General features: G+C 56.2%; 2 protein-coding genes across 10 annotated transcripts in view; one reads left to right on the top strand and one right to left on the bottom strand.

Annotated features, from left to right (window-relative positions):
• FAM168B (family with sequence similarity 168 member B) overlaps nt 1–8,183 on the top strand; it is a 33,008-nt gene extending 24,825 nt beyond the window's left edge. For 3 of the 6 annotated variants that reach the window (XM_074363422.1, XM_074363421.1, XM_074363423.1), the window contains 4 exons: nt 1,386–1,528; nt 1,619–1,796; nt 3,487–3,612; nt 3,942–8,183. In XM_074363422.1, coding sequence (XP_074219523.1) covers nt 1,386–1,528; nt 1,619–1,796; nt 3,487–3,599 — 434 coding nt within the window. In that variant the 3' untranslated portion in view covers nt 3,600–3,612; nt 3,942–8,183. Of the gene's footprint in view, nt 1–1,385; nt 1,797–3,486; nt 3,613–3,941 lie in introns of all 6 variants that reach the window. The other 3 variants (XM_074363419.1, XM_045506810.2, XM_045506809.2) reach the window with 1 other exon arrangement.
• A 526-nt stretch (nt 8,184–8,709) lies between these two features.
• ARHGEF4 (Rho guanine nucleotide exchange factor 4) overlaps nt 8,710–18,967 on the bottom strand; it is a 200,729-nt gene continuing 190,471 nt past the window's right edge. For 3 of the 4 annotated variants that reach the window (XM_074363416.1, XM_074363417.1, XM_074363418.1), the window contains 9 exons: nt 16,002–16,181; nt 14,918–15,094; nt 14,628–14,807; nt 13,958–14,190; nt 13,537–13,666; nt 11,811–11,942; nt 11,007–11,250; nt 10,304–10,381; nt 8,710–9,881 (listed from right to left, as the gene is read on the bottom strand). In XM_074363416.1, coding sequence (XP_074219517.1) covers nt 9,730–9,881; nt 10,304–10,381; nt 11,007–11,250; nt 11,811–11,942; nt 13,537–13,666; nt 13,958–14,190; nt 14,628–14,807; nt 14,918–15,094; nt 16,002–16,181 — 1,506 coding nt within the window. In that variant the 3' untranslated portion in view covers nt 8,710–9,729. Of the gene's footprint in view, nt 9,882–10,303; nt 10,382–11,006; nt 11,251–11,810; nt 11,943–13,536; nt 13,667–13,957; nt 14,191–14,327; nt 14,808–14,917; nt 15,095–16,001; nt 16,182–18,967 lie in introns of those variants that run through there. The other variant, XR_012506933.1, reaches the window with a different exon arrangement.

Here is an 18,967-nt window from a genome sequence, read left to right as displayed (position 1 = left end):
TGGGTGGGGACAAAGGCAAATATATGTGTTCAACCAGCTATTTTAGACCCAGAAGTCTTTTTACCGCGGCCCTGGTGTTTGACAAGCTTTTCCTTTTCTTCTTGCTGAATGAACAACACTGATGAGCATGCTTACAGCTGAGCCTTTGTTCAAATCCATGCTTATTTCTCTTACTGTTTTTTCTTGAAGTATAGTTGATATACAGTATTATGAAAGTTACAGGTGTACAATAGTCATTCACAAGTTTCAAAGGTTACACTCCATTTATAGTTACTATAAAATGTTGGTTATATTCCCTGTGTTGTACAGCACATCCTTATAGCTTATTTTATACATAATAGTTTGTGTCTTTTAATCCTGCACGCGTATATTGTCCCTCCAACCTTTCCCTCCGCACTGGTACCCACTTGTTTGTTTTCTGTATCTGTGAGTCTGCTTCTTTTTTCTTATAATCACTAGTTTGTTGTATTTTTCAGATCCCACATGTAAATGACATCCTACAGTATTTGTCTTTCTCTTTCTGACTTATTTCACTTAGCATAATACCTTTCAAGTGCATCCATGTTGCTGCAAATGGCGAAATTTTCTTTCTTAAGGCTGAGTAATTTTACATTGTATATACCACATCTTCTTTATCCACTCATCTGTTGATGGGCACCTCGGTTGCTTCAACATCTTGGCTATTATAAATAATGCTGCTGTGAACATTAGGGCGCATGAAGCTTTTTGAATTAGCATTTTTGTTCTGATGAATACCCAGGAGTGGAATTGCTGGGTCATATAGTGGTTCTATTTTTACTTTTTTGAGGAACCTCCATACTGTTTTCCACAGTGGTTGCACCAATTCAGATTCTCACCAGCAGTGTAAGAGGCTTCCTTTGCCTCCACAGCCTCACCAGCACTTGTTATTTGTGTTCTTTTCGATGACAGCCATTCTGACAGGTCAGGGGTGATGCCTCGTTGTGGTTTTGGTTTGCATTTCCCTGATGACTGGCGGTTTGAGCATCTTTTCATGTGCCATGCTTATTTAAAACAAATTTCTAGAACTGGAATGGGGCCAATGCCACATTGTGCCCCACTGGAAGGGTGTCCTAATTTATATCCCAACAGGACAGGTACTTCTTTCCTGTTCCTATGTAAGTTTACTCTCAGTAGACCTTCTCTTTGGTTTTTCCCTCCTCCCCAACCCCCTCCCCACGCCCCCCTTGCACGCGAAGTGTAAGAACTGCAGTCTGATCTTAGTGGAGCACGGGGCCCGGCGGTGTCGGAACTTGACTGTGCTCAGGGCTGGAACACTGCCTGGCTCCCCGTTGCACACTTGGGTCCTCCCCTGTGTCCGGCCGAGTGTGGGTTTCAGTCAAGGCCGCTGGGCTTCTCTGTTTCAGGTTACACTCCTGGCACACCTTACAAAGTGTCCTGTTCCCCCACCAGCGGGGCAGTGCCGCCCTACTCCTCCTCCCCCAACCCCTACCAGACGGCCGTGTATCCCGTGCGAAGTGCCTACCCCCAGCAGAGCCCATACGCACAGGTAGGCCCTGGGCGCTGCGTGCGGGGAGTCGGTGGCAGCGGGGCTCTGGGTGTGGGCCCTGGTGGCACTTGTCTCTCTTCTTCCCCACAGCAAGGCGCGTACTACACGCAGCCCCTGTACGCGGCGCCCCCTCACGTCATCCACCACACCACGGTGGTGCAGCCCAACGGCATGCCGGCAACCATGTACCCTGCGCCCATCCCTCCGCCCAGAGGCAACGGGGTCACCATGGGCATGGTGGCGGGGACCACTATGGCCATGTCAGCAGGTGAGTCCTTGGCGCTGGGCGCTGCTCTCTGATGGCAGGAGAGCTGGCGCGGAGAGCTCTCCCGTCCTCCGAGCCTTGGCTTTGCCTTCTCATGGCTGGAGGCCGGTGGAAGGACAGCTGAGTCTTCTGGGAAGAAATGGCATGTTCTCTTTTTCTTTCCCTCCCCTCCTTCACTTCTTTTGGTTGAGAGGAGACTGGAGGGGGAGCTTAGTACCTGCCCTGCAGACCATGATGTGTCCGTTTTATTTGATTTTCCTCTCTGGGTTTGATGGGGCCACTGTGGTGAGCGTCTGGCAGGAGGGATGAGGAATCACCAGATCCCCAAAGTGAGCACGTACAGCTTGTGCGGAAGGGGGTCCTTTGTGATTGGGGGCGGCCCTCTCCATCCTTGCCTTCAGTTGGGCTACCAGTGCAGGCCGAGCTGCCCGCATCGTGGTGTTTTGGTCAATCTGGGCAAGCTGGTCCTGTGTTCACAGAGACGAGCTGCCTGTGGGACTCCTTCATGGACTTGATTTCCTAGGACTTCCCCAGGTTGGGAAAGCCAGCCTCGGTGCTCTGAGGCCCCTGCCGGGAAAGACCTATCTCCCTTGAACCACAGAGCGCCAGGGGCCTTGATTGAATGTCTAGTGGCCAGGTTCCCTCCTGTGGGCTTGTGAATTGTCTGCAGCAGGGGCACCAGGTACACAGCATGCACGTGGTTGCCCATGGATGTGATTTAAAAAGAAAAAAAATACCGCTTTCTCTTTGTTTTTCTAGACTTTACTTCAGTGTAAGGAAGATGTGTCAGAGAGAGAGGTGTCTCAGGATACTGTGTGTGTTTCTGCTCTGAGCCTCTATTTTATTTGGTTTTCTCATACTCACCGATGAAGGCAAAGGAGAGCCTGGCACAGAGACTGCAGATCTGAGACCCAGAGCTGGGCCAGGGAGCGCGGGGGTGCCGGGTGAGGCTGCCTGGCGTGAGGCGCTGCCTGCCTACACATGGACGCAGAAGCCACGAGCCTTCTGCAGTCACAGGAAGGACACTCATCTTCATGTCCTCAGATGCCACGGGGTTCGGGGTTTGGCGTCTCCCTCCCTCTCTCCCCCTCCCACGTTTATGACCACCCTGACCATCTCCAGGTACACCGTTCAGTGGTGTTAGCGCACGGTCATGAAGCTGACCTCCACGGCTCTCTCGTCTTGCAGAACTGAAGCTCTGTGCCCATCACACAGCTCCCCTTTCCCCGGCCCCAGACCCTGGCAGCCCCCGTTCTCCTTTCTGTGGCTGTCACTTCAACTCCTCCAGGGGCCTCACAGAAGTGGAATCATGCAGTGTTTGTCTTTTCGTGTCGGACTTATTTCACTTCTCAGCATAACGCCCTCCAGGTTCATCCATGTTCTAGCACGTGACAAATTTCCTCCGTTTTTAAGCTTGAATATGCTTTTTTAATCATCGCACCTGCAGAAATAATCGAGTGTGCGTGTATGAGGGGGAGACACAAGGGCTTTTGCAGGCATGTTATGAGCAGGGCTGGCTGGGCGTGTAAACCTCTGACTTGTGTGTGGCCCAGAGTCCCGAATCCACCCCTGTGCGCCTCCCTTCTTGCCAGGGGGGCCAGGCCAGAGCGCTCTGGTCCAAGGTAGCCGGACCAGAGAGCCAGCGGTGTGTGGCCGGCACTGCCCTCCACTGAGATGCTGCTCTTTCTTCCAGGTACCCTGCTGACCGCCCACTCCCCCACTCCTGTGGCCCCCCACCCTGTCACTGTGCCCACGTATCGGGCCCCAGGGACGCCCACCTACAGCTACGTGCCCCCTCAGTGGTGACTGCCCTGCAAATGTAAGTGACCGGGGAAGCCCAGGGCCAGCTCTTGACTGACAAGAAAGATGCTGCCTGACTGTTGATCCGGAGGCAATGTGGTGGTTACATTTGTGCCCTTGCTGGGACCCTGCCGAGTAGGAGAGAAAAGGAAACCGTTGAGTGCGTGCCGGGTACCCCGTACGCTTTGCTGCACACCTGGGCTGTGCTCTGATCTCCCACTCGCCTCCTGCAGGAAATAGGATTCCACTTGTAACTGGACGTCTCTGTGGGGCCCAGTCCTGCCCTTTTTCAGAGCAGTGGTGCCGGAGGCACGCTGTGTGACCGTGTCTGTGTCTCTCCCCACCCAGGTTCGAGGATGGAGCTGCGCAGCCCCGTCCCGGAGGTTCCACAGCTGGTGCTGCAGGCCTTGCGCCTCCAACCAGGACTCTCTTCTTAATGCTCTCGACACTTAGCTAAACACTACTGCGGCCGGCCCAGCCCGCCCCAGCGCCCTCAGTCTCCGCCTGACTCTGGGTTGGTCTTAGAGCAAATCCTGTTTTGTGGGCTGCCAGGCAACTTTTTAGCTAACTGTAATGTAAAGGGAGTATTAATCTGTTCTGAATCATACCTAGTGGAATGCATGTTCAAAACAACAAACACAAAAACAAAGCTTGCTCAACCTACCTGCAGTGACTGATGCAGAACATCATATGCAAAATCTAAAGGGATGGACAAGTATCTTACAGCCCGTATCACTCATGCACTGTGGTAATGTGTGCAAAGTCTTAAAGTATTGAAGTGAATTTCTTCCTAGAGCATCTGAAATCTCTTCGATGATTCTTCAGCCTTTTGGGGTTGACGTGGGTTGCCAGGTGGAATCATGGCCTTCGAGTTTCCAGCCATTGGTCCTGGCACACTGACCGCACTGGGAGAGAGTGTAGGGGCCACCGCTGTGTGGGGTGTGGCCAAGGTCATGGGCGCCCCTTTCTTGCTATTTAGCTTTGTGGGGTCCGTGTAATGTGGACATTCTTAGGGGTTACCTTGAAAGATGAGTAGGGGGCCAGGCCAGAGTTGGTTTAGGTGTCCGCAAAGCAATTTCCTCTGCTATCTAAATTTTCAGTTCAGATCTCTTTCAGATAGAGATGATGTTTTTTCCCTGTATCTTTATTGGAAAAGTCCTGTGTTGAGCTAAATTATTTTCCTAGGGTGGAAGATGTGTGAGAGAGAAACAGCCACACTTGGAGGACGTACTTACTGGCCTCCCCTTTATCTAGCTTAGAGAATCGTTCCCTTTTTCTCCCCCAAGAAGTGTCTGCGTCACCTGAGAACAGACGGAGGAGGCAGCGCTGCGCTCCCTTCCCACAGAGAGGGCAGAGATTTCAGCTGCGTGTTGTGAAGAAAGGTGTATATTTAAGAACTATTAAAAGGGAACAAACCTTTATTTGAGGTGGATAGTTTCTTGTAGAGAGGCAGTTGGCTGTGGTTAGGCCCATCCACCTGATGGGACTTGTGCTCTGAGACCACCTGGAGGAGGCTCCTGGAGGGGGGGGGAAGCCGTGAGCCTTCTGCACTCTCCTCCTACAGCTGAGGGCACCCCGCCCAGAGCAGAGGGCCAGCAGAATCAGAAGGCCTGCCAGGATCTGTCACAAAAGGATTTTGTGTTTAAAATCTGAATATTGTACATAAGAAACCAGGAGGACTTTACAGCTTAAATGTGCCCAGCTTGACTCGATGGGGGTGTGTGTGTGCACGCGCGTGTGTCTGTCTGTCCGTCTGTCCATTTGTGTCCTCAGGTGGAGTCAGAGCTGCAGGGCACCCCTGCTCTGCCCCATCGTCGTTTCAAGGGCTGCGGGCCTCGGGTAGGAGGGACCTTAATTACCTATGGCCCTGGCACTGGTGTGGCGGCCAGCCCCAGGTGCTGGGTGGTACCCCTGGCCCCGGGCCTCTAGTAACCTTATCTTTTATAGTAAGTACTCTGCATAGTTTTCTTTTTCACATTTTATTTTGTAAGAAGTTTAGGAATATTTTTGCATGGATCATTGTAAACAGAAGAGTCTTTATTCCTAATGTGTGTAACGTAGTGTGTTTAATGATAAGAACTTTAAATTGCTTCAAGAGCACTTAACCCACTTTGTGTGTATGTCTGTGTGTGTGTGTGTGTGTAGCAGCCATTTCCCCCAAGCGCACCGTTTTATGTCCACTTCCTCAACTTTTTGCTGGTGATTCCACCTGTATAGCGGATGGTTTGTAACATGGATATGTCCTAATGGTTCCGGGGGCCGAACTGTTCTAGTAACAGGGAAGTCAGTTTCCCCGGGTTAGTGTAACAAATTAGGAGAAAGTGCCATCTTAGTATGTGCTTTTAAAAAGCCCCAAACAACAGAATGGAAACGCACGCGCACGCACACACTCTCCCTCTCCCTCTCTCTCATGACTACCTGTAGGGCTGGAGTCATTGAGTTTGGGAAGAAGATAGACGTTATGCAGACTGTTTCTTCAGGCTTGCCTGAGACTTGGCACACACAGGGTGAGTGTTTTCACGAGCACTGAATTTAAATGATGTTTTCAAGAGAAAGAGAAGAGTGGGTTGCATTTTTTTCCCCGTTTACATCAGCTTTATAAACACTTTCCCCCTATGATTTCTAAAAAAATCTTATTTCCCTTGTGTAAAGTTGAGTTGGGAGACTTCATCAAATACTTTTGCATCGTGGAACACATCTGTGCAGAAATATTTTCAATTGGAAACTATCAGGGCATCAGCTAGCAAATATGAAAGGTAGATCTTGGCTGGCAGGTAAGGATCTGGACATAATGAATAGTAACAAAACTCATAGGTTGTAATTTTAGCCGCATTTAGTTGCAGTAAAATCAGTTAAGGAGTAGAACTTCTGTCACAGAGTTGCATAATTTGATATCCCAAGCGCAGCAGTAGAACACGTGGAGAAATCCTGCATTTTCTGTATGTGACATTCCTAATTTGAGAGTCCTTCAGCTGAATTAACACTTAGTTTAGAAGCTGAGACAGGCAAGTAAAGGAACTAATTCCTATGAACACAGATACCGTTTGTCGCACAGCCTCTCCCCCAGGTTAGGAGGTGTGTTTCCCTGCTGATGCAAATCCTGCTTGGCCCTGGGACGGGTGACTGGACGCTGGGCAGTGAGTGATGGCCCCATCAGCGGCTGCCTCTGAGGGGTAACCCTTCCTGGTTGCGGGCACAGAGGCGCTTTCGGAACCCGTGTCCCGTGTTCAGTCTTTTCGGCAGGTTCTCGGTGGGGTGGTTAGGCCTGCGGTTGTGTCACGTGGCTCTGTCCCTGAATGCCGTGCAGATGTAGCACTTACGGGAGCCGTCCGGGCCTGGGTGGGGCTGGGCCCTGGTAAGCGCACGCCTGCCCTCCCCGGCTGCACTGGCGGCGGCCTGGCAGTGGCGGGGGAGATGGAGTCTGCGGGCGCCTGGGGTGTGCTCCTGTCTGGAGCCCGCCTGCCTGAGGGCAGACACAGGCCCGCTTTCAAAAGGAGACCCAGATTTCTTACCCCGTCCCTGGGCGCCTTTGGAAGCAGCATTACTCTGACCATTGGGCCACCTTCTCCCCATCTGGCAGCAGCAGCCGGACACCCCGGGCCTTGCCAGCCTGGGTGCCCGTCTGATGCCCCCATGGGCGCAAGGGCAGGGTTAAGGGTGCATGGCTACGTGGGGGGCAGCTTCTGGCTCTTCTCTTGGTGCTTCCGAAGTTGGGAGAGGTCTCTAAAGACGCAGGGTTGTCCTAGGGGGCCGGCATCCTGCACGGCTCGAGCACATCTCAGATGGCGGTGTTGCCCTCCTGAGCTGTTTGTTACCAGCCTGAGCCTTCTGAAAGTAGCCTGCAGGTGACACGCTGCAGAGGAGGGTCTGATCTGTTCAGGTGGGACGTTGCAGAGTTGATCCTAGGTGTTTCAGAGGACTTGTCACTTTCCGCACCCTATTCATCTGAAGAACAGAAACCCTCTGGGGTAAACTGGTTTGAGTCCCCAGGACTAATGTTGAGTCACTTGGGACCTGAGAGGGACCTGAGACGGAAGAGAGGCAGGCATCTCTGCAGGGAACCTGCAGTGAGCCTCAGGACATTCTGTGCGCCCAGGACTCATCTTGGCCTCCCGGGTCCTGTCAGAGTCTCCTGGGGGCCTCGTGCAGACTGCCAGGCAGTTGGATACCTGGGCTGGATCTGATGGCGGGGTTGCTGTGACGGTCACTCAGGAGAGGCCCCAGGGAGCCACCTGGGTTCTTGTTACTGACTAGGAAACGGTTCCTTTTATTTTATTTTTAATGATTTTTAGATACTGTTTTTTTAAACCATTCTCTTGGTACTTTTTTTAAGCTTAAGTCAGCACCGTCTTCCAGTGTTAAAGGCACCCCTCACCTCTGCATTGAATTTAAAGTGTCAATCGATACAAAGAAATGGAACATCCATCCTGAGCCAGTTCCATTATGTGTAAATTCATACTATTTTAATTTTTTATGCAATCTGATGAGTAGAAGAGCTCAGATTTAAAATTCTTAAAAAAGCACGTTTATGTAACAAGAATTGTTATGTATTAATACTGCAGTTTTCAATAAAGATTGACTTGTGTTGCATGTTGTGGTTTTCATGGTTTTTCCCCGTAGGTTCTGTCTCCTGGATGGGAGGTGGTGCAGCTTCTCCCAAGTTCAGGAAATCCAGAGGTTTCACGCTCAGCCCTGGTGACCTTTGCCGCGTGCAGGGGGGTGAAGGCAGCACATTGCAGTGACTGTTTCCCTGGGTAGGAAGGGGAGGGGAGCTACCCTTCCTCCTCCTCTTCTGTTCCTCTGGCTCGAGGCCTCCTGGGAAGAGGATGCATTCTTCCCCCTTTGACCCAGAGAGCCCGAGAGAAGGCAGACGGCCTGTCCCCCCTGTCCCCCCACCTCGCATTTGCTGCCTTCACCTAAGCAGACTCACGGAGAGGCCAGGGAAGGAGGGTGGAGACAGCTCTCAGCCCCAGTGCCCCACCGCCTCTCAAGCACTGGGCCTCCCTCCCCCAAGCTCAATTCTCCAGGATAAGGAAAGGCCCTGGGCAGAAACAGGTAACAGGCTTGGGGAGGAGAAAATGCAGACACCAACAGAAAACAAGGGCTGGCAGCCAGGTTATTTTTCACAAGTTTCTTTATGAAATTAAATGTGGTTTCTGGCTTGGAGAAGGTATAGTGCAAGAGTGACTGTACATGCTGCTCATTCCCTTGGGCCGTGGGGCAGCTCTGCGCTCCGCACCCCCAGCCAGGCCCCGGCTGCTCTCCAGGCGCCCCTCAGTGGGATGTGGGCTTCCCTCCACCCACACGCCCACCAGCCTCCGGGTGGGTCAGTCCTGGATGCTGGGCCACAGAACTCAGTCCTTATGGCTTCTCACGCTCACGTAGGGTAAGGCAATCTTTCTGTGTCACTAATTCTTTTTCTCCATCATTAGGAAAACAAGAGTCCAAACAAACAAAAAAAAAACACTGGAACCAGGTTCTGGAATCATCCCACGGCAACAGGTGGACTAGTCACAAACCCTGACAGGATTTAGCTGACTACGGTTTTGTTTTCTTTCCACTATAAACAAACACATCACAAGTGAATAGGTGTCCAGCAGCCAGGGGCGTCTAGAGGGACTGGGAGGCAAAACCTGGCGGATTCTGGGCCAGACAATTTTGTGTGCAGAATTTCTGGTTCCCACCCGCCAGGGACGCAGGCTGCCTGGCCACCAGCTGGGGGCCTGCGTGGAGAGTTGGAGGGCACACAGCCTGGCTTTGCAGGTGGCTGAAGGCAGAGACGGTCTCCTGCCCAGAGGAAACAGGAGCAGGAGGGATGGTTCGCTGTCCAAAGCGGCCATTCTCGCGCTGGCCTGGTGGGTGGTCTGGGCTGTGGCCCCCGAGAGGCCCCCACAGGCCTGGGGGGGCGCTGGGAGGTTCGCATGCTGGGGGCCTGCCTCTCCAGCTGGGTCTTCAGTGCCCCAGTAGTGGGGGAAGAAACTCCGAATAGGGGCACTGAGCGCCTCCCACGCTCAGCCCCGCTAACTTCCAGTTCGCATAATGCGCAGAGGAGGGAGGGCCGGGTCCCATGGGCCTCGAGAAGAGCTGGAGGCCCGCTGGCCGGGCAGGTCCAGACGGTGCCGTCGGGGGCGCGGGCTCACTTGCGGAAGGGCGCCAGCCGGCTGATGCTGTGCCAGAAGGTGGAGGGCTTCCGCTTGGGCTCTGCCAGCACCAAGACCTGTTGCTGGGGCAGGCTGGCGGGCAGGGCCGGGTGCTTCTGGCGCGTCAGGTAGTAGGGCCGGCCGAGGGCTGGGCAGGGGGAGAGAGCAGGGTGAGGGGGTGCCTGGGCAGCCAGGAGGCCGCCCCCTTGTGGGTGCCTCACACGCCCACCTTTGCTTCCCCGTGGGCCTGGGCTGCAGAGGAGCTGGATGGGGGCCTGGAGCTGCGCACGGGCACCCCTTAAATATCTCTGTAGGAATGGGCTGTTGGCTTCTGGGCAGGAGGTGGTGAGGATGCCTGCCAGGAAGCAGTCCCCCTGGGGCAGTAAGCACTGGCGCCAAGCGACTGCTCAGGGACTGATGTGGGAGTCCAGCACCTACACGGCTTCCATTGGAAACAAACACCTGCAAAGGGCCTTGGGCCCCTCTGAGGACTCAGGATCCTTTCGGGGTCAGAGAAGGGTTTGAACGTGGAAGGCCGCTACAGGTGGAGGTGGGACCATCCCCTCTTACCTTTGGGCTTTCCGAGGGCCTGCTGCTTGCTGGCGTTCAGCATGGCCTGCTTCCTCTGCAGCTGGGTGATGGAGAAGCCTGGGAGGGGACCGCAAATGAGACCCCTGCTCCCCTGTGAGAATGCAGCTGCCCTTCCACCTCCTTCATCCCAGGCCCTCGTACCTCCCGTCCTGGCACTGGGGCAGTCCTGGGTGCCTGCACCGCCCACCGTGTTTGGGATCCCCTCATGCCTTAGAGACTCCGCTTCCTGACCCACCCGCTGCCTGGGCCTCCCAGGCAGAGGAGATGCTCTGAGGGGTGCTCTGGTGCCCTGCTTGGGGGCCCTCCTACCGCCTCCCTCCCTTTCCCCCATCTCTCCCCCAACCACTCACTGACATGACCACTGTCCTTTCTCCCCACTGTAGTGGGCGGAGGCTCCCAGATCAAGAACCGACCTGGGCACTGCCCAGTATGACGGCCAGGGGCCCAAGGACAGAAAGGGAAGGCAGGGGTCGGGGTTGGGGAAGGCTTCTGGAGGCCAGTGCGCCTCTCCACTCCCACCCACCGAGCAGAGGCCCCCACCCTTTGGAGCGTGTGTGGTGGACATCACCCCCCAGCCCCAGGCCAGCAGGCCCAGGCCTGGGGCCGAAACCAAGAGGTGTCCCGGAGCCTCGTGGAAGGCCAGGCGCGCCTGGCAGTGGAGCAAGGCTGAGCGGGCTCGCACCTGTCTCCTGGTCCAGCCGCACCTGCTCCCGCTCCCTGGCGAAGGCCCTGAGCCAGCGCTGCTTCTGCTCGGGCTTCTTGGCGCACAGCAGGTGGCTCTCCCCGGTGGGGCCGCAGCGCAGCCGGAAGGCGTTCCTGACGCTCACATGGAGCTCCTTGTCCTTCCCGTCCTCCAGGTCCACCACCTCCAGGCCGTCCATGTCCACCCGGCCCTTGTAATACAGCACGTCCCGGCGGAGGAGGTCCTGCCAGAAATGCTGTGAGCTGCCCGCCCCGCCGGCTGGCCCCGCCTCGCCCCCTTGATTAACTGTCTGGCCTAGGGGTCTTTCAACACCTAGACTCTTGTGGAAACAGGCAAGAGGCCAGGGCCCAGGGCGCAGGGCAGAGAGGGGCACCGGTCTACTTGGGAAGGCTGCCCAGCTAGGGCCGCTTGAACCAAGTTTGGAAGAAGTGGAAGCTAGCTAGCCGCCAAGAGGAGGTTCTGCGGGAGCAGGGGCCCCGGGGCTGGGGAGACGAAGCTGAGGTCTGCAGGGAGGCGGGTGTCAGGAAAGAGGGTGTTCTTAACAGCACAGGGCACTGGTCAGACTGGGAGGACCAACCCCTGGGCCCTGGGCTACCAGGCTCACTCTGTAGAGAGCCCTGGCCCCACCCCGGCCAAGGGGCCTGAGCAGGGAAGGGCCCCGTGAGAGAGGAGTTGCGTGTGGGCGGCTCCTGTTCTCTGGACAGCTGCTTCCAGCCCTTGGCTTCACCCCCTCCACTCCTGCTCTGAACAGGCCTGTCCAGCAGGAAGGAGCAACACTGGTACCTTCTTACAGTAGATGAGCTGGTGGTCAAAGAGAAAAAACATCCTCTGCTGGCTCCTGGCTTGAGGCTGGGTGACACGAGTCAGCTCCCCGGAGTGGATGAGTTCTGAGCTCCTGACCAGGAGATCTTCCCCCTGGGGGCCCAAGGGGAGCAGTGAGCGGAGTGCACCCTCTGCGGGGCTCTGCGGCCCACCTCCATTGCTGGCCAGCTGGGTGGGTGGGTGGGGTCCGCACTGGCCCTGCCTGCCCATGGCCCCCACCAGGCCAGGGTCTGCAGCGAGCAGCAGGAAGAGGTTGCTCCTGAAGCCCAAGGAAATGGAGGGGAGTAGAAGGGTGGTCTTGGGGGAGGGGGTACAGCTCAAGTGGTAGAGCACATGCTTAGCATGCACAAGGTCCTAGGTTCAATCCCCAGTACCTCCTCTAAAAATAAATTAAATAAATAAATAAATAAATAACTTAATTACCTCCCCCCAAAAAAACCTAAAAAAAAAAAAAATAAAAAGGTGGTCTGACCCACAAGTTGGATGTCTGCTAAACAAGGCCCCACAGTAGCGAGTGGTGTGAGCACTTGCAATGTGGCTAATCGCTATAGAGGTGTCATCTCAGTAAAATATACACTGATTCTGAAGACTTAGTATGAAATAAAGAATGTGAATATTTTGGGGGAGGGTATAGCCCAGTGGAAGATTGCATACTTAGCATGCACGAGGTCCTGGGTTCAAGCCCCAGTACCTCTGTAAAAATTAAAAAAAATAATAAACCTAATTACCCCCCTGCAAAAAAAAAAAAACTAAAAAAAAAAAAGTATTTCACCAATGATGTTTTATGTTGATTACACGTTGAAATGGTATTTTGAATATGAGTTAAATAAAACATCATTAAGGTTCATTTCACCTGTTTCTTTTTTTCAATTTTAAGATGGCTACTAGCACATATACAGTTCCCAGTGTGGCCCGTATGGTACTTTGATTGGACCGTACTGCTTAAGAGAATCATTAGACCTAGCTGAAGGTCACCTCTGAGGCGGGTCTTTTAGGGGCTAAGGCGGTCTTCCTCCAGCTAAGTGTCCCTAGTACCTGAGGGCCCATTCTCAGACTTCAGACTTTCAGATGAACCCCTGCCCCTTCCAGTTCCTCCAGGAGAATGCAAACCGCAGTTGTTGGCAGCCGTTCAGTCCGGGAAGAGTGACTTTGTGTGGGTCCTTCGTCAGGGCGGGGCCTCAGAACCAGTCACCAGGAAAACAAAATCAAAACACCCAAAACAAAAACCACAGCGCTCAGACCCACTCCCAGGGATTCTAACTGTATTTCCAGGGTGGGGCCCAAAAATCTGTATTTTCACAGATTGTTATGGCTGGTGGTGGAGGTAGAACAGGACAGTAATGTCACCATCGTTCAGGCCTCCGTGGTGCCTTAGGAGGTGAGACTGGCCCACACAAGGGGCCTGTGCAAGCCAGGAGAATGGAACCAGGAGGCTCCGACTGCTGGCAGTCCATTTTGGGTCATGCTGTGGCAAGCCTGACCTTTTGGGAGCCCAGCCTGTCCTCGGAGGCTGGCTGGCTGCAAGCTGGGAGGAGCATGGTGGCATCTCACATGCCCTGTGCTCCTCACTGGGAAGCAGCACTCTGGGAGCAGCGCTCAAGGCCTGGGGCTCGGTGGTGGGCCGGGCTGGCGGGGCGGAGGACCAGCTCCTGTTTCCATGGTATTCTCCGGGGTGTCAGGCCCTCACCTCCCAGTCCTCTATGGAGCTCTGCCATTGAGCAATCTTGTCGATGTTCTCCAGTCTCCGTTTCCGCTCATTGATGAGCTGGGCCACGTTCTTCATGGCATGTAAGGCAGCTTCCACGTCCTTGAAATCCCTGGGGTGGAGCAGAGATGGGAGAGGGCTCCAGGATTGAGAGCAGAGGAGGGCTGGGGGCCCCCGTGGGTTGTGCCCCTGAGCCATCTCTCCAGCTATCAAGTGCACACCCCCACCCTCTCCAGAGCAGAACTTAATATCCAACCCAGTGCTCTTCCATAGCATGGACAGCTCAGGAGCACAGGGGCTGTTGTGTGTTTCCCTCTGTGCTGTGCCCACAGTGGCGCCTGGCACACCACACAGGGCTTGAAGAGAGAGCCTCAGGCCGCCCCGCTCCCCCGTCCCCTCCTACCTGTGCTGGGGGGGCGTGTACTTGAGCAGCTCCGCCAACTGCAGAGGATACTTGCATATCTTCTGCACGGGCGTCAGCAGGAAGCCGTCCAGGGAGATGTCGATCATCTTCTGCAGCAGCCGGCAGGCCTCGAAGAAGTACACGTACTTGCTGAGCTTGGCGAGCCGAGACAGCTCCACGCAGGCGTTGGGGTGGTTGTTGCAGTATTCGGAGTAGATCTGGAAGTCCGCTTGCTGCGGGCACAGCTGGAGGTGAGGGTGGCCGTCTCCGGCGCCCCGCCCCGCCCCGCCCCCGGGCCACGGGCAGTGATGGGGAGGGGGCGGGGGAGCCTCTGCATTTCCTTCTGGAGCTGGGCGCAGGGGCTACCTACTTCTCTGGGCACAAGCCAGGCACAACGATGCCCAGGGGCGTGAAAGACCTCTGCCGAGTCAGGCAGGCGCCTGTCCGTGGCCACCAGGCTTTCTCAGCAGGGCCTTCCGCAGATATTTTGACCGTATGCCAGTTTTCTGAATGAAATCGGGGATGTTCTGAGGGGCCTTCTCCGACTTGGTTTGACGCCCCCGGCGCCGCAGAAGCAGAGATGCTTCTAGAGCAGTGTTGAGGGGTGAGGGCAGCTGGGCAGGTGGGGGAGTGGGGTCCGGGGGCGGGGTCCCGGGCCGGGCGGGCTCACGTGCTCCAGGAAGCAGGCGCCCAGCTCGCTCAGGTGCGGTCGCTCCCGGTTGAACTTCTGCTCCAGCGCCTTCACGAACGCCTTCTGGCACCGGTAGATGTCCTCGATGTTCCCGAAGATGGTGCGCAGCTGCTCCTCGCTGAACATGTCGGCGCGCTTGCGACACTGCCGGATGTAGCCCTGGGGGCGCGGGGGGTCAGGTCCCTCCCTGGGCGCCCGGCTCCCAGCCCCGCTCGCAGCCCCGCCCGCTCGGCCGGCCGGCCGGCTGGCTGCCCGCCCGCGGGCCTCACCTCGCAGATGTCGCGCAGGTGCTTGATGTAGTCCCGCTCGGTGCTGAGGATCTCGTTGATGACGTTGGTCCGCATCTGGTCCTTGCTGCTCTGCGCCTCAGCCCCGCCGTCCCCGGCCCCGCCGTGCCCGGTCCCCAGCTCCTCGTCGTCCGCAGGCTCGTCCTGGTTCACCCGCAGCTGCAGGCAATGCGGCCGGTCAGCCTCCCTCCGGGGCCGGCGCCCCGCATCCCACACGGCGGCGGCGGCGGGCACCTGAGGCTCCGGGAAGCCATCGGCCCATCGGGGCCTGGGGGGCCTGGGGCAGGATGCTCCCCCCTCACCCGCACAATGCCCAGCCGGACGCGGGACCACAGGTCTGAGGGCGCCCGCGGTGCTTGAAACCAGCGGACGCTCACTCCAGGGGTTCTGGCGCAGCCCCTGCTCTTACTGGGCCCTCCTGGGGTTTGTGAGGGAAGTGGATGGTGAGGTGGCCCTGCCGGCTCTGTCTGTAACTAGGAAAGGCTCGGGGCGCAGAGAGGGCAGTTTCTCCAGGAGGTCTGGTGCAGGAGGAGTGATGAACCACGGCCCGGACCACCCCTTCCACTGCTCTCTCCGCAGCCTCTCGGAGGCTGCACTTGGATTCCTTCCATGGAGACAAAGGGCTGCTGAGGAAGGATCCGGGTCCCCTCCCTGTGATTTCTTGGATTAAAGCTTAGCTCGTCCATGCCTCAGTTTCTCAGGTAACCACCCCCAGGTCTCAGGACTGTCCTGAAAGTTATAGCTGAGATGACCCGCAGGTCCCCTCCCTGTGGGAGGGATCCACACCCCATCGTTTCTGACCCATTCTTCTCTGGCCACTGAGGGCCCCTGGGGGGATCGGCCAGGTGGAGCCAGGGCTGGAGCTGGTGGTGGCTCCGCAGGAGGAAGGCTGGGTCACAATTCCTGACTGCCACCCACCCAGCCCCAGTCCTGCAGTCTCTGCACAGCCATAAGGGAGAGGTCCACACCCAGCATCTTGGACCCCAGGGCAGTTTCAGGCTTGCATTTTGGGGCAGAGACAGGTGGCCCTCTCTGGGCCTGGGAGCAGCTCGGGCCAGGGCCCTACCCGCACGAAGCTCGCTGGAAACCAGCCCTCGCCGTCGGCGACGCGGCCCCACCACCACTCTCTGTTGGTGGCATCCATTACTTCGATGACATCCCCAGCTTTGAAGCCCAGTTCCTGGTCATCCATGGTGACATGGTCCCAGAGTGCTTCGGCACAGACCACGCTGCCATCACTGATGAGCTGTGGAGAGAGGACAGGAGTTCGGTGGGGTGAGGTGCTCCTGCCCCTTACTCAAGTTACAGAGGAGCAGACGGAGGCTCCCACTGAGCCAGCAGCTCTGGGTAGGGGGTTGGGAGGGAGGGCTATGCCCAGGGCATGTCCAGACTAGCAGGGGCTCAGGATGGAACCTAGAGTGATCTGATCTCGCTAGAATCCCGGAGAGCCACAGAATCAGAATCCACACAGGGCACACTTTCCTCCCATCCTCACTGGGCTGGTAATTAAACTCTCGCCTCTCAGCTTCTCCTCTGTCTCTGCCCTGCTCTGTGATGCATTCCCGGCTGCACCCCACCAGGTCTTCCTATCATGGCGTGGGAGGGGACCTCAGAGCTAGAGGGAGAAGGGACTTGCTCCTTCTTACTGGCTTCTTGAGGATGTGCAGTCCCTGTGAGGTCACCTGACAAGCAGCAATGCCGCTTCCCCCCGGGTACGGCGGTGCCCAGCCACTGCAGTGGATCTGGTCTACAGTGTTGTTGGTGTGCCTGCAGAACCAGCCTCAGGGCACCCCACCCCCAAGCACCAGCTGAGCAGCACCCCTCCTCAGAGCTCTAGGTCTCAACCCCATCGGATTCTCAGTTTTAATTATCCCAGGCTCTTTCCTATATTCTCAGCTCTAGTGAGGAAGGTGCCACCTCTGTAACAGATACCTTGGACTGTTCTTGTGCACTTGGTTACTGACTCAGACACTTTATACTTGGCCAACAATTCTCCATGTTCATTTCTCTCTGTGGAAATAACTGGAGTGATTCCTCCCTCCCACGTGACCAGACATCGCATCAGGAAGGATGCTCCACTGCCCGGAGAGGCCAGGCCGGGAGACAGCACCCTCCCAGCCAGCCCTCGTGCTCAGAACTCCATTTCCTCTCACGCTGACTGCTGCTGTCCTGTAATGTGGGCTCAGTGTCTGCCCCGTGGATGATGAGTGGCTCTATGGGCTCCAGGCAGGAGGAGGGGTCGGCTGGGTGCTGCCCGAGAGGTGAGGTCCGTGCCCTGCTCTGCTGGGACTAAGTGTTGGACCAAGGGCTGGCTCTTTGGCTAAGCAGTAGGACCTCGGGGCGTCACCAGACGGCCCTCTGTGCTGTTTCCTCCTCTGAGCTGCTGTCCTGTTCCCTCACGGGTGTGTGGCAGTGTACATGGTAGTCCTCCCACAGAAACTCCAACCAGAGCAGACACAGCAGGACTGGCTGAGTCTCTGAATTCTAGTCACTGTCTGAGAGGCCCCCACGGCACCCTGAAGGGGCAGGGTGGGAGGTGGGGGTGTGAAGCTTGGGTACCAGAGTCCGCTCAGGTGGGGCCTTTCCTCCACTGGTGGTGTCTGAACATGCTGAGCAAGCATGTTCAGACACCACCAGTTCTTCGTGTTTTCTGGGGGTTAGAGCTGCTCCAAATGCCAGCGAAAGCACGCTCAGAATAATCTGCTTACGTGTACACCCACCCTCACAGGCAGCAGCCGTACAGGGGCTGCAGATTCCCGAGGCCCACCCAGGGACCCTGGGCACAGGGCACTGGGCTAATCCTGGGGACTGCATGCAGGCCTCCTCAGGAAGGCACTGCACTCATACTAGCTAAAAGACCTGTTGCAGGCTTGTCCTCTTCTGCAGGGAGGCCTGGCCCTGGGATCAGAACCTCCTGGTTGCAGTGTGGCTGGGATGAGACCGGGGACTTAGTGAGGCCATTGGAGAGAAGCCAGCCTGCCACAGCCAGGGAGCAGGCATCAGGCTGGGCGGCCCACAGTCGGCACACCCCACACAGGCAGGCTGCCATCCAGCCTTGGAGGATCTGGCCCCAGACCAGGAGGAAGCAGAGTAGCTCAAAGCCAATGAGGACGCAGCTGCAGGTGAACATCCCCATACAGGGACAGTGACCACGGGTGTGCACGCAAAGCAGGATGGAGGCTATTTGGGAAGATTTGTATGTTTTGGGTGATGAGTTACTGAGACTGGGAGGGCTCACACCTGGAACTGCTTAGGTAACCTGAAGTTTGGATCCGGCAGGGAACAAAACTGCTTGTTTATTAAGTTTTGTAGTTTTGATCCTGGAGAAGTGAGGGGTCTGAGACTCTCTGTTCCTGCACATCCCCCAACACACACCTGCCAGCGTACATTCACAAGCTGGCTAGCAGGATGCTATGCTCTGATCTCCTGAGAACAATCTGGTTGATCGGAGGTGGGTGCTATCCATCCTTAGGTCACATGAGTGGCACATACAGGTCTGACCATTTCCCTACCCAGCTCATTCCCGCCTGATAGTCACCAGGTCAGGCATCTCCCCTTGTCCCCACGTTCCCTCAAGTGAGCCCTGAGCAAAAGCCCCTCTTGCATGGCCCAGTGCCTCCCGCCCCTGCTTCAGTCTGCCGACCCTCCAGAGGTGGTTTTCTGCTCAGCTGCGAGAGGGCTCTAGGTGTGAGGCAGAGGCAGGGCTTCCCAGAGGTTCCAGACACCTTTACGGACCAGTCCTCATAGCCATCCTGCCCAGTCATCGTGCATCGTGAAGGGGTTGGTCACCTTGGTTATTTTCTATCCAAGCACTTTGCTGGGCACAGGGGGCACTTGATTGACACAGCCATGAGCAACCCCCCTGAGCTCCCTGTGCCTCGGTCCCCATCAGAGCCCACAGTAACAATATGCTCTCCCCGGGTCACCAGGCTCCTGTGCAGATCCACAAACGGGAGGCACCCGGGCAAGGTACGGCAATGACATTAACCCTGTATTTGGTGTCACCAAGAAAACGGAGCTCCAGGAGGTCAG

Source organism: Camelus bactrianus, chromosome 5 (assembly GCF_048773025.1).
Source record: "Camelus bactrianus isolate YW-2024 breed Bactrian camel chromosome 5, ASM4877302v1, whole genome shotgun sequence".
In the NCBI taxonomy this organism is placed as follows: Eukaryota; Metazoa; Chordata; class Mammalia; order Artiodactyla; family Camelidae; genus Camelus; species Camelus bactrianus.
The sequence above is the reverse complement of the archived record's forward strand: the minus strand, read 5'-3'. Positions and strand labels throughout refer to the sequence as shown.